Source organism: Mesoplodon bidens, assembly GCF_964165515.1.
Source record: "Mesoplodon bidens genome assembly, chromosome: 7".
In the NCBI taxonomy this organism is placed as follows: domain Eukaryota; kingdom Metazoa; phylum Chordata; class Mammalia; order Artiodactyla; family Ziphiidae; genus Mesoplodon; species Mesoplodon bidens.
In genome coordinates this window covers 23,769,692-23,783,160 of record NC_138164.1, presented here as the reverse complement: position 1 = coordinate 23,783,160, position 13,469 = coordinate 23,769,692, and the positions used below count along the sequence as shown (strand labels likewise).

The window sequence follows — 13,469 nt, the reverse complement described above, 5'->3', positions numbered from 1 at the left end:
CGTGCCCCGGTCCGGGAAGATCCCGCATGCCGCAGAGCGGCTGGGCCCGTGAGCCATGGCTGCTGAGCCTGCGCGTCCGGAGCCTGTGCTCTGCAACGGGAGAGGCCACAGCAGTGAGAGGCCCGCGTACCGCAAAAAAACCAAAAAACCAAAAAACTCCTGATGATGACCTACCTCCCAGGAAGGAAGCCAAAGGAGTAGTGAGGACCTGGCTTACCTCCCCAAGAGACCCAGGCCCCTGGAGGTGTAGAATCTTCCATCTTTAGGGGTTGCCACCTAGGAGGGCCTATAGTACCTCAGAGATGAAGCTCAGATGAGCTAAGAAGAGAAAAACATTTTAATCACTTTGATGATAAAACTGTAATTGTTTTGCAGCACTGTTTGGAAACTGTGACACTTACAACACTTAGTTGGCTTTTAGACACATGAAGATTGTTTATAATAAAAAAATTAACATTTACGTATCATTTTGTTCCCCTTGAACTCTGCTTAAGGATCTGGGAGGCCTGGAACAAGTGGTTACATGCTGACACATGGAGGAAGTGAAAAAAGCTGGGGAAGCAGCTGGAGCCGGAGTTCAGGGGAACTGGGTGTACGAGGTGCCAGGCAGAGCTAGGTGAGGGGTGGTGCGTGTGGCTTTGAAGGTGGAGACAGCTACCCTGGAGGGAATATGTTACTCATAAACCTTTTAAAGTTTTGCCTGGACGGCAGCGGCAAAGCAATTAAACAGCTGTGGACAGACATGACCTAATTTACTGGCCTTTCCTGTTGTCTTTGGTGGAGCCGGTGCTACAGCCTAACCCACAACTAAGAATGTTTGGTGGGGTGTGAGGTTGGGGGTTGCTGAGAATAGGGAAGAAACTGATGTCTTTGAGGAAGAAGAGGCACTAGCAAGCAGGCCAAGTGGAGGGGTGGCCAGACCCTCCTGACATACTCCCCCCCAGGGAAGGCCACTGTTAGCAGTCCCCTCAGCAAGCCCCAGTGATTTTTCTACTCTGAGGAGTGAAGTACCCAACACCAGCTACTTTGGGGACAACTTTCAGCAGTTCTCATTTGGCCTTCGGTGATTCTGAAGGGGACTGCAAAGTGTAGGCTCAAGTGCAAACACAGGGATTCAGCAACTCAGACCTGCCCTCAAGTGTGCATGATCCAAAAGTCATGCTTATCTACTTTATGGCATCTGGAAGAAAGGAAGAGGACCACACATAAAATACAAGACAGGGCTTCCCTGGTGGCGCAGTGGTTGAGTCTGCCTGCCGATGCAGGGGACACGGGTCCGTGCCCCGGTCCGGGAAGATCCCACATGCTGCAGAGCAGCTGGGCCCGTGGGCCATGGCCGCTGAGCCTGCGCGTCCGGAGCCTGTGCTCCGCAACGGGAGAGGCCACAACAGTGAGAGGCCCGTGTACCACAAAAAAAAAAAAAAAGAAAGAAAGTGAGTGTGGATGAAAACAGTTTTGATGATTCCTAGAAAGTTAAACCCAGAATTACCAAATGTCACAGTAATTCCACTCCTGGGTATATAACCAAAAGAACTGGGAACAGGTACTCAAAATCCTTGTAGATAAATGTTCATAGCAACACTAGTCACAATAGCCAAAAGGTGGAAACAACCCAAATGTTTATGAAGAATGGATAAACCAATGGTGGTATGTACATACAATGCAATATCATTCAGTCATAAAAGACAATGAAGTACAGACACATGCTACAAAGTAGATAAACCTCAAAACATTATGCTAAGCAAAGCAGACACAAAAGGTTATGTATTCTATGAAAGGTTCCATTTACATGAAACAGTCAGACTAGGCAGATGCGTATAGACAGAAAGCTGATTGGTGGTTGCCAGCATTGGAGGGAGGCAGGAATGAAGAGTAACTTTTTAAAAAATGTATTTTATTGAAGTACAGTAGATTTACAGTGTTGTGTTAATTTCTGCTGTACAGCAAAGTGATTCAGTTTTATATATATATATATATATATACACACACACATATATATATTCTTTTTCATATTTTTTTCATTATGGTTTATCACAGGATATTGAATATAGTTGCCTGTGCTATACAGTAGGAGCTTGTTTATCCATTCTATATATAATAGTTTGCAGCTGCTAATATCAAACTCCCAACCCATCCCTCCCCCACCCCTCTCCCTCTTGGCAACCAACAAGTCTGTTCTCTATGTCTGTGAGTCTGTTTCTGTTGCATAGATAAGTTCATTTGTGTCAAATTTTAGATTCCACATATAAGTGATATCATATGGTATCTGTCTTTCGAAGAGTAACTATTTAATGTTCAATTTGGGGGTGATGAAAATGTTTCTAGCCTTGTGCCCAAATATCCCAACACCCTTTGTTGAAAAGACTATCCTTCATTGAACTGCTTTCATACCTTTGCAAAAAAATCAATTGGCTATGGGCTTCCCTGGTGGCGCAGTGGTTGAGAGTCCGCCTGCCGATGCAGGGGACACGGGTTCGTGCCCCTATCCCGGAGGATCCCACATGCCGCGGAGCGGCTGGGCCCGCGAGCCATGGCCGCGGAGCCTGTGTGTCCGGAGCCTGTGCTCCGCAGCGGGAGAGGCCACAGCAGTGAGAGGCCCGCGTACAGCAAAAAAAAAAAAAAAAAAAAAAAAAAAATCAATTGGCTATATTTTTGGGGTCTATTTCTGGACTATATTCTGTTCATTAAACTATATGTTTTTCCCTTCACAACTACTATGATAGCTTGATTACTGTGATGTTATAGTAAGTTTTAAAATCAAGTAGTGTGATTCTTTCAATTTTCTTCTTTTTTTCAAAATTGTTTTGTCCATTCAGTTCCTGTTTTTTCATAAAATTTTTTAAAAATTAGATTTCTAACTTTCATTGTTATTATATGGAAAAACAGTAGATTTCTGTGTATTAATCTTGTATTCTACCACCTTGCTAAATTCACTTATTAGTTCTAGGAATTTTTTGGTAGTTTTTGGGGGGAGATTTTCTTTGTAGACAATCATGTCGTCTGCAAATAGGGATAGTTTTATTTCTTCCTTTCTGATATGTATACCTTTCATTTCTTTGCCTTGCTAGGACCTCAAGTATGATGTTAAATAGGAATGGAAGGATTGATTGTACATCCTTGTCTTGTTCTCAATCTTAAGGGAAAAGCAGTCTTTCACCATTAAATATGATGTTAGCTTTAAGTTTTTTGTAGATACCTTTTATTAGGTTCTATTTCTTCCTTGCCAAGAGTTTGGTTTGTTGTTTTTTTTTTTTTTGCAGTACGCGGGCCTCTCATTGTTGTGGCCTCTCCCGTTGCGGAGCACAGGCTCCGGACGAGCAGGCTCAGCGGCCACAGCTCACGGGCCCAGCCACTCCGCGGCATGTGGGATCTTCCCGGACTGGGGCACGAACCCATGTCCCCTGCATCGGCAGGCGGACTCTCAACCACTGCGCCACCAGGGAAGCCCGCCAAGAGGCTTTACCATGGCTTTTTGTGCATCAACTGATGTGATCATGTGTTTTTCTTCTTTAGACTGTTGATATAGTGGTTTACAGTAATTTATTTTAAAACATTGAACCAGCCTTACTGTTATGTATTAAATTGTGTCCTCCAAAAAAGATATGTTGGGGTCCTAACCCCTAGTACCTCAGAACATGACCCTATTTGGGGATAGGGTCTTTACAAAGGTAATCAAGATAAAATGAGGTCATTAGGGTGGGCTCTAATTCAGTATGATTGGTGTCCTTATGGAAAGGGCAAAATTTGGACAGCAGAGGTAGACATGCACACAGGGAGAATGCCATGTGAAGACGAGTTACACTGCCACCAGCCCAGGAACTACCAGAAGTTAGGAGAGGCCTGGAACAGATTCTTCCCAAGTGCCTTCAGAGGGAGCATGGCCCTTCTTGATACCTGGAGGACAGATCTTTTCAACAGATCTGGAGAACAGAGCAGTGGTTGCCAGATTACTCTCTCCCCACCCCAGATCAGACCCTTCCCTCCTTCAACTGCCATTAAATGCATTGTTTTAAAATTGAAACCAAGGCAAACTTGATATAAATATAAAACACCACAACTTTTCTTTGGAAAGTGGGGAGTTTGGTGATCACTGTAGCCCCTAATTTCCTCTTTCATCGTTAGAAAGTCTAACACACAGAGGAATAAGGAAGCTGGCTCCTGTGGTATGCCAAGTTGATATTTTGAGTACAGCCTTTAATTAGGGCTATTGGCAATGCCAATAAGGAAATATTCCTGAGCAGGAGAGTGAAGTGAGCCTAGGCTCTCAATATTATGGCCTGTGCAGTAAGTAACTGCAGAAAAACAGATCTGAATTGCTTCAGCGAGGCTCTTAGCCAACTCGTTCTCAGTTTTAAAACCCAAATGTGCTAACAGGAAGAAAAATATTTTCTGATTAACCTTAATCTGACCTTCTTTGTCCTTCATATGGTTTCCCCAGATCTATCCCTCCCTCATTTTGTACTCCCTCACAGAAGTTAGTTAAAGTCCACTTAATTAGGAACTGAGTACCTACTAGGTGTGTGAGGCTCTCCATCCCTAAGATAATCCTTGACCACAAAGAACTTGAGATTGATGTAGAGAAACCAACTTACCCATAAATACATTAACATTACAAAATGTATAAAACATTATAAAGAAAAGGGCAGAAAAATATTCAGATATTTTAAGACAAATATTTTAAAAGTCATATTTATGAAGGAAAAAGAGAGTTATTTTGCATTTATTTATTGTCAAAAGAAATAATCATTAAAAAATAATCCGTGGGGCTTCCCTGGTGGCGCAGTGGTCGAGAGTCCGCCTGCCGATGCAGGGGATGCGGGTTCGTGCCCCGGTCCGGGAAGATCCCACATGCCGCGGAGCGGCTGGGCCCGTGAGCCATGGCCGCTGAGCCTGCGCGTCCGGAGCCTGTGCTACGCAACGGGAGAGGCCACAACAGTGAGAGGCCCGCGTACCGCAAAAAAAAAAAAAAAAAAAAAAAAAAAAAAAATCCGTGATAATTTTAAGGAATAAAATAATAGTAAAATGGTTAGAGTTCCTTTAAATATCACATCCAAGAGATAACCACCTTAATAGTTTAGAGTATATCCTTACAAAATACATATATGCTTTTTAAAAAAAACAAACAGTGATAAAAGAAAATTTCACATATTGAGGTACAGGGAAGTCATTCTGGCTTATACATGAGTAAACTTGAATTTTGTGCTAACTAAAACAGCCTGTGTGTACATACATTGTACATCTGCTTTAATTATTAAAGAAAAGGGCACAGTGACCAGAAGTAAAGAATGTCCATGTTAAAAGTAAAGATTAAATGCCTCCCCTCCTGGGACACTAATGCTGGTTCTCCTTTGATGATAAGACTCCCTTCCCAGGTGCCAAGGCTATACTGACTCACTGTGTATGTGCTGATCTGTTTTTTTTTTTTTTAAACCTCAAAGGAATGTATCCATGACTTGTTTGATGTTCTTTGTTCTGACAAGATATAAAACTGTGTTGAAAACCATGTTTCTCCAGAGAAGTTCTTCAGAGTAACCTGAGAGGCTGTCTTCTGGGCTATAGTCCTCAGATTGGCTCAAGTAATACTCTTTTCTATTCCTATTATAGATTGTTTATTGATTATTTTCCTTGACAACAGTTACCTGCAATTTTTCCTATATATGGCGAATACTGTTAGTGGTCCCCCAATATCCATTATGTCCTTTACCTTAATAATAATTCTCCCAATTTTTTTTTTTTTTTTTTTTTTGCGGTACGTGGGCCTCTCACTGTTGTGGCCTCTCCCATTGCAGAGCACAGGCTCCGGACGCGCAGGCTCAGCGGCCATGACTCACGGGCCCAGCCGCTCCGCGGCATGTGGGATCCTCCCGGACCGGGGCACAAACCCGTGTCCCCTGCATCAGCAGGCGGACTCTCTACCACTGCGCCACCAGGGAAGCCCCTATACTCCCAATTTTTAGTAAGGGCACGTTACCTAGAATTGTATGTTTTCTATTTTCATGGTCAGTGAATAGCAAGAGCTCTAAAGTGAAAACAACTCAGTGCTGGTCCTCTTACAAGCTAGATGGGCAATGTGAGGGTAATCACTTCAACTTCATTGTAGGAGGTAACACTGCACAATGATTAAGTGCTGATGGAGTTCACAAATCCAGTGCTTCTTAGCAATATAATCTCACTCAAGTTACTTATCCTCCCTAAACTTTCTCTGTGGAATGGGGATTAAAAATATCCCTTAATTCATCAGATTGTTGTAGAAATAATTAAAGGAGATAACCCACATGAAGAGTTTAGCACAGAGCAAGTGCTCAATAAATAAGAGCTATTATTACTGTTGTTGTTGTTGTTATCTTTTGAAAAAAAATACCTGCTTTATCAGATTAGGATAAGGATAAAAACTAAGAGCTAAAAGAGTTATAATAATGTCACAAAACCTAATGAGGACAATAATCCCCAACCTTGGGATATGGAACTATAATATTATAGTAGTTCCACATGTATTGCCCATGGAGACCAATCCAAGGAGTAACTAGCCAGGAGAATTTGTCTGAGAGAAAGCTCTCCCCTCAGTTTAAAGGAATTAACTAAATTGGATGTTACTGAAAAGTGCAGAAGTCTCAGAGATCCATGATATTGATCCCATTCCTTGCTATATTATCAGAACACTCCAGCCTATAGAGCACTCTTGTGACCTCCAGGCAGTTCTCACAGTCCCTTCCCCAGCCACGCAGGGCTCCATGAGGGCAAGCTACATTTATATGAAGTCTTCCATCTTAGAGGACTTACCACCAACCAAAAACTTTCATAGACTAAAGCCATTTGGGGCAGAATTTCTTTGCTGTATCCTCAGGGCCAACACAGTATCTGGCACAGAGTAGATGCCCAATGAATAAGCATACAAAGTTTCCTGAAAGCCTATCCTAGCCAGAGGCAAATTTCACCAGCTGGAAGAGAAGAGGGCAGGCAGAAAGCCTAGGAGAGACAGGAGACTTGTGTATCTGGCTTTTAATCTCTGCAGGATGTTGCAGTTTCCACCAGCTACCAATCACTTCACTACTTTGATATACACAGTCCCCCTCAGGACTGAGCCACAGCTCAAGTACACTAGTGTAAATCAATAGAAACAGCTAAGTTCTAGAAAAGTCTCCTGGGCTGCAATCTTGCCACTGAGCAAAGATAGTCTAAATCTAGACATGCCATTTTTCAACTTAATTACACCTGGTGCTGTAACATCTTATACTTTATAAGTTTTCTGCAATAGGAAAAATAAACATTTTTGATTTATTGATATCTCTTCTGTGAGCTTGACTAGTTGATATAATCTCTTGGTACTTTCTATTTCAGTCACACTTATGAGATGGGGGTGGTGGGGGTGATAGGTAGGTAGCTGTGTTTTTCAAAGACTTGTAAAAAGTAAGATGCTTTTCAGATTTTATTCCATCTATCTATCTATCTATCTATTTATCTATCATCTATAGTATTTGTGTATATATATGTAGACACACACACATATATATTTCCTCCAAGGTGTGATAGAAGTAGTAAGGGGAAATTTTTCACCTGCCAATCGTGATTCAAACTCTCAGCCATTTTTCTTCACTGCAGCTAAAACCACAGACTGTACAAGGCCTAAAAAGCCACACCCAAGTGAATACTTCCAGGCAAAATCCTTTCCACAATCCAAAAAGAAGCGTAACTGACAGATTGGAATTTAAGTATTTCCATTTCTTTAACTGGCTCTCAGTTTCTGTAGCTCAGATCCCAGACTGACAGGACAGAAGAGGATAAATGTAACAGAGTGATTATAGTCCATTACAGGGTTCAAAGGAGGGAGAAATCCCATGTAACTGGGCAGAGGGTATTGAGGGATGAGAAGAAGGTGAAACAAACAGAGAGAGACTGAAAAATGGGAAGAGAAGTTGGGACAGCAGAAGCCTCTGACTCCAGCCAGTGCAGACCATTAATTCCTTCATCAAGTATTTACAGGGGGCCTATACAGACAGAAACCTTGTGACCCGGGTCTCCCTCTCCTGTTAGCCATGAAATCCTACACCTTTCCCCTCATCTGCCTTCCCAGAGCCTTAGGAAGAAGCATGTGCCCAGCATTCCTGCCCAGACTACCAAGCATCCTTACCCCCAGGTCTGATTTCCCATCTTGGCAGTGCTGGGTTTGAGGGCAGGAGAGCCCAGCCCTGAGCTGTCAGGGCAAGCCCATGCCTTTCAGCAAACATTTACTGACTGTTCACCATGGGCCAGGAGCTGCAGCAGGCCCTAGAGATTCACGGAAAGGAGAAGAACAGATTTTTGCTATTTTCTTCTAGTTGCTATGCACATGCCCAGATGCCCAGAAGAAAGTGAAATAATAACATAAGCACTATTTTGTGTTCTGCTTTTTCACAGAACAGTGCCTCGTACACATTTTTCCACAGCTGCATCCATGACAAGCTTGAGGTGTCTACAAAACCAAGGTAGTCAGAAATATAGGACTAAAATATCATATTGGATGGGACATAATGATGTCTTCATAATTGTCCTTTGTAATGACTGCACTTTTACTTAGATTTGAAATTTTCCACTATTTTGCTATTATAGGTAACACTGCAATATCTGAGAGTATATGTCTTGTTTTTCCTCTACTAAATGGTTTCCTCAGGGAAAAATATGGTATAGTGGAAAGAATACAGGTTTTTAGAGCCAGATAGATTTGGGTTCAAATTCTAGTTCTGCCACTTACGAGCTGTGTGACCTTGGGCAAGTTCCTTAACCTTGCTAAATTTCAGTTTCTCTTCTGTACAAAGTCATTAATAATACTTACCCCAAGGGATGGTTGTGAGGATTAGTCAATGCTGATGGGTAAAATAATTTTGAGATGGATCTGGATTTGAATTCTAGCTCTGCTGCTTAACTTGAACAAGATACTCAAAATTTTTAAGCTGTTTCCTTCTCTGTGGAATGGAAATTAAAGTGTGTACCTAACGAGGTTATTGAGAGGATTAATTAAATATATATAACATGTTTAATACAGTGCCTAGTATACAGTAAGGGACAAATAAATGTTAGCAATTATTATTATCACAGTAATTACTATTATTACTTAAAAAGGCAGCACTTAATAAATGTTGGTGTGGTCATTTTCTCCACCTCAATCTCCTACAAATGAGTAACATTCAAGAATTGGATGACTGGGTCAAGGGCAAGTCGTATCTTCACAGGTGTTGCAGTATTGTTCACCAAAAGGATGATATTCAACTTACAATGCCACTAACGATATGCAGAATCTATCCATTTCACTTCAACCCTCACCAAGTCTTTTCAGTTATTTTTAAAGGTGCAGTATGATATATTGAGGTTACTTTGATATTCTTTCTTTCTTTCTTTTAATTACTGTTAGGGTGAACATTTTCCCATATGTTTTGTTTACTGTTTGGATATCTTCTAGTGTGAATGATTTCTTTCTATCTTTGCTTATTCGTCAGTTTGAATCTTGGTGTTTTTCTTAAAAATCTGAATAAACTCTTCATATATTTGGAAACATTATAATATTTAATGTTAATACTTTCCCAGTAAGCTGGAGCCAGAGAGTTCTGGTACTGATGAAGGAAGATCGGGGGAAGCTCATTTCTACAGGTGGGGTTATGGTCTCCTGCATGGTGAACTCAACTAGTTCTGTGCCATTAACATCCACCTCTGGACACCTCTGGTCTTGCATGATACTGTAGTTCTATATTTCTAACTGTAGGATACTTCTTCTTAGTTGTCTTGTAGACAGCTCAAGCCTATCATAGATAGGCCCTAACCAGCAAACCTTCCAAGCTTCTGCATTTAGTCCCTTCCCTTTTTGTCCTAATTAAGAGATCTGAAGACTGTTTCTCAGTATAGTAAAAAGGCCTCTGAGAGTCTCTTAGACAGCACTGTTGTATTTTTTCTCAAATAATACTCTTGATTTATAAGTCACGTGTCTTGACTTGATTAGGAAAATACGATGATCAAAAATGAACAGAAAAGCTAAGTGGGCATGTCATCTCAGGGCTTTTCTGCATGCCAGTATCTACTTCTAAAACCAATGCATGTGAGCTGGTGAGCAGAGCAATCCCATGGAGACTGCTATCCAGGGACAGGTATTTGATAGTGAGACACAGGAATCAACCAGGGGAAAATAAAGTACTAGAAATAATTGCCTTGAGCATTTGGCTCAAGTGTCTGCTTTCCTTAAATTATTTTTATATTTTAGTGGTGACATTTAAAAAATTGCTGGGGTAATTATTTTTCAACATTTGTTTAATAGTTAACAGTACTGATTTTTTTTCTGCTCCAGACCTTTATTAAACAGATTTTTAAAAAAACAAAGCAGAAAAAAACACTGTGCCTGAGTAAATAATCTTAATTATTTTAAATTTCCTCTCTGATAATGCCAATATTCCTATCAGATAACAGTATTGATGTTTGTCTTAGCATTATGGCTTTTTTTGCTGATGCTCCAGTTAGGATATGAGTGCCATGAAATCATAAAATGTGTTTTAGCCTTCCTTCTAAGGCCTAGCCCGATGGACTTTGCCACCTAAGTGTAGTTCCCCCTAAAGTCAGCTGCCACGGGCACCATGAGCTGCTATAGAGAAAACACAACAAGGCAAGCATGCAATTCTAAAGCTCTCCTTCCCAACATTGGGTGTGCCTGTGTACACTGCACGTGCATACGTGTGGGCACATGCTCCTGGGTGTATGTGGGTGTGGACATACTGTGCTCATGAGGGCACATTTCTGCATAGTTTGAAGAAATGATGGAGCCTATTTTTCTAAAGGCAGAGTATGATGGTGTGAAATACACATCCTCAAACTTCAAATATTCATTTCTCCCCACAAGAGTCATATCTGGGGGGTGGGGAGTGGGGAGAGAAGACAGGGCTTTGGGCCCAGTGTATTTTAATCACTTCTACAAAACCAGCTAGGGTTTCCTTATGTGAAGAGTATCTTTGGAGGTTTTTTCACTGGGGGATTGGGGGTTGGGGGGGGGTAAGTGGGATGCCTGGAAGGAAGTGGAACCATAGAACTTAGATCACCAAGAAGTTGTTCACAAACAAAATGGCTTTCTAAATTCCATCAGTGCCACACTTTCTGGTCTGAGAGTGATGCCCTAAATTTTCTTCCACAGTCCACTGGAGAAGGCCTTGGGTGGGTTTATTCCAGGATTGGTGAGAAAGTCTTTAATTCATTCCAGGACTTATCCCACACTTCCCCAGCAGAAAAACTGGTTACTTTACATCTCAGGCAATGATCTCTGGATTTCATTCCCTGGTAACTAATCCCTCACCTACAACACTGTATAGTAAGGTCAAGGGGGAAATTCCGCTGCAACTTCTTCCCCTAGCGCCACACTCAAGGGGATCGAACCATTCTAGACACCCCACGCGGCCCAGTCCCAGCTGGGTTCACTCCACACAATTTGGCAAGTTCCTCGAACTCCAGCCCTTGGGGTGGGAAACACTTGGCCTCCAGTGAGGTGCCAGCTCTCCCGGGCCTCGCTGACTGCCCGAGTCCGGTGGAGAGGGAGGTTTCTCTGGGGCAGAGGAAGAGTGTGTTGGGCGAGAGTGGACGACCCGGAGGCCTCTGTAAGCACGTGGATACGCGCGGGGCAGGACGGCGCTCCCCACCCCGTTTCATGGGCCCACCTGGCCCGCGCCACGTGGCGGCCTAGGAGACACCTGAGAGACCCGCCACCCAGCCTGGACCCCCTGCGGCGATTGCCGCCCACGTGTCCCGGTCTGGGGCAGGAGCCGCCGCTCAGGACCCACTCTGAGAAGAAACGCGCCAAGGCACGCTCCCGCGCGGCGAGGGCAGGAGCGCGCCCTACGCTGCGGGACCTGAGCCTGCCCGGAAGGCCGTGTCTGCACCAGCAGCGCCTCCCAACGTTCTCAAGAGAGACTCACTGCAGATTTCCCCCTGCCAAGCCGCGCGCTCCGGGCGGATGCTAAGCGTCCCCGAGCCTCGGACAGGTGCCCCACAAAAGTTCGTCCCCTTCCTCCGCTCACGCCGGGCTCGGGGGACGACGCGGACGCCCCCCACTGTGGCCCAGACCCAGGGGAAAAAGAAATTGGCTCTGTACCTGATCCTGTCCTTCTCTGCCCTCTGTAGCTCCTCATTTCTTTCCAGCACCTGAAGGATCTTCCTGGCTTCTTCTTCATTTAGGAAACTGAAATCAAACCCCTGAGGAACTTTCGTCATATCCTCTACTGTGTGTGAATTACACTTAAGCTCCTTGGCGCTTCCGGTTACAGTGACATTTTTCAAGCTATAGAAGACCAGTTTCAGGAACTTGATCCTATAGCCAATGATAAGTCCGCCCGTTTGAAAATCTAAAACCACAAACCTAGGGAACAGCCCACACCTACAGGGCTCATTTTGAAAACACCTCAGTGACATATTTCTCTCAGCCTATCCAACCGAGATGCAAAATGAACGGCTGAAGGGAGAGAGGGAACCAATCACATTCCAAAGGGGCGGCCCCTTCCACGCTCCTCCCTTCCCTCCCCCACCCCCTCTCAGACTTGTTAGACGATCCTACGTAATTTTGCCCGTAAGTGAGGCAGAGGCTTCAGCATTGGCTCTAGCGTATTTATTTTGGCTGGTGTTTGCCCACAAAACTTGAACTTGACTAGCAGGAGTGAAAAGGAGACAGTTTCACGACTAACCCTCCTTTCCAAAGAAGAGCCCCTAGGAAATAGAATTGCGCTTAGGAGCTTTGGAACTGGCAGAAGGGTTACCCTGTTAGAAAGACCCGGAAGGATTGAACTTATTATACAGCTGGCTGTAGGCGGACCAGGCCCCAAGGCTGAATTTAGTGTATCCTTGGAAATAAATTATTTGCTGACTCTCCCATCCCTCAGATACCCCCAACTCACTGTCCACAGAAGTCATTCTCAGACTTTAGAAAAATCAAACAAACACAAAGCCGTTTATGGTATTTTAACAGAAGACATGACCAAAGGATGGTAAGAAGCACCTGTTTGTAGTTTTCTATAAGATTTGATAATCTTCTTAATAAACTGTTTCAGGGAAGTAATAAAAGTGCCACTTTAAAACACCTAATCCTCTAAGGCAGAATGTAATCCTATGAAACCACAGAAATAGCTTTCCCTAGAAAGTACTATTCCAAGATATGATGGAAATTTCTAGATATATTTATAAATATACATTTAAAAAATTATCCATACTTTAAAACGTATAACTCAGAAATAACTAAATTTCCTTGTCAATTGCATTATTATGAACTTTCATCAAATCTTTAACCATGGTCATTTTTAAGTCTTTTGTCATTTACAGACAGTTCTGGGTATACTCTGATGCTTTTGCAAAAATGTTCCTATAAAAGGGTTTCATCCTCAAGGAATTCATGGAAAAGCCTCTGACAAGTACAGGTTTCTGGTAACTGACTATACTGCTGAACTGAATGAATAAGCATTTCCAGAACTCTAATAGAA

The 13,469-nt window shown here is 42.9% G+C and overlaps 1 protein-coding gene across 11 annotated transcripts in view; it reads right to left on the bottom strand.

The window, feature by feature from the left end:
• Positions 1 to 12,421, bottom strand: part of EXPH5 (exophilin 5) — a 68,730-nt gene extending 56,309 nt beyond the window's left edge. For 3 of the 11 annotated variants that reach the window (XM_081240189.1, XM_081240194.1, XM_081240195.1), the window contains exon 1: positions 12,095 to 12,421. In XM_081240189.1, coding sequence (XP_081096315.1) covers positions 12,095 to 12,411 — 317 coding nt within the window. In that variant the 5' untranslated portion in view covers positions 12,412 to 12,421. The remainder of the gene's footprint in view (positions 1 to 12,094) is intronic. The other 8 variants (XM_081240198.1, XM_081240200.1, XM_081240190.1 and 5 more) reach the window with 4 other exon arrangements.
• Positions 12,422 to 13,469: the final 1,048 nt, after the last annotated feature.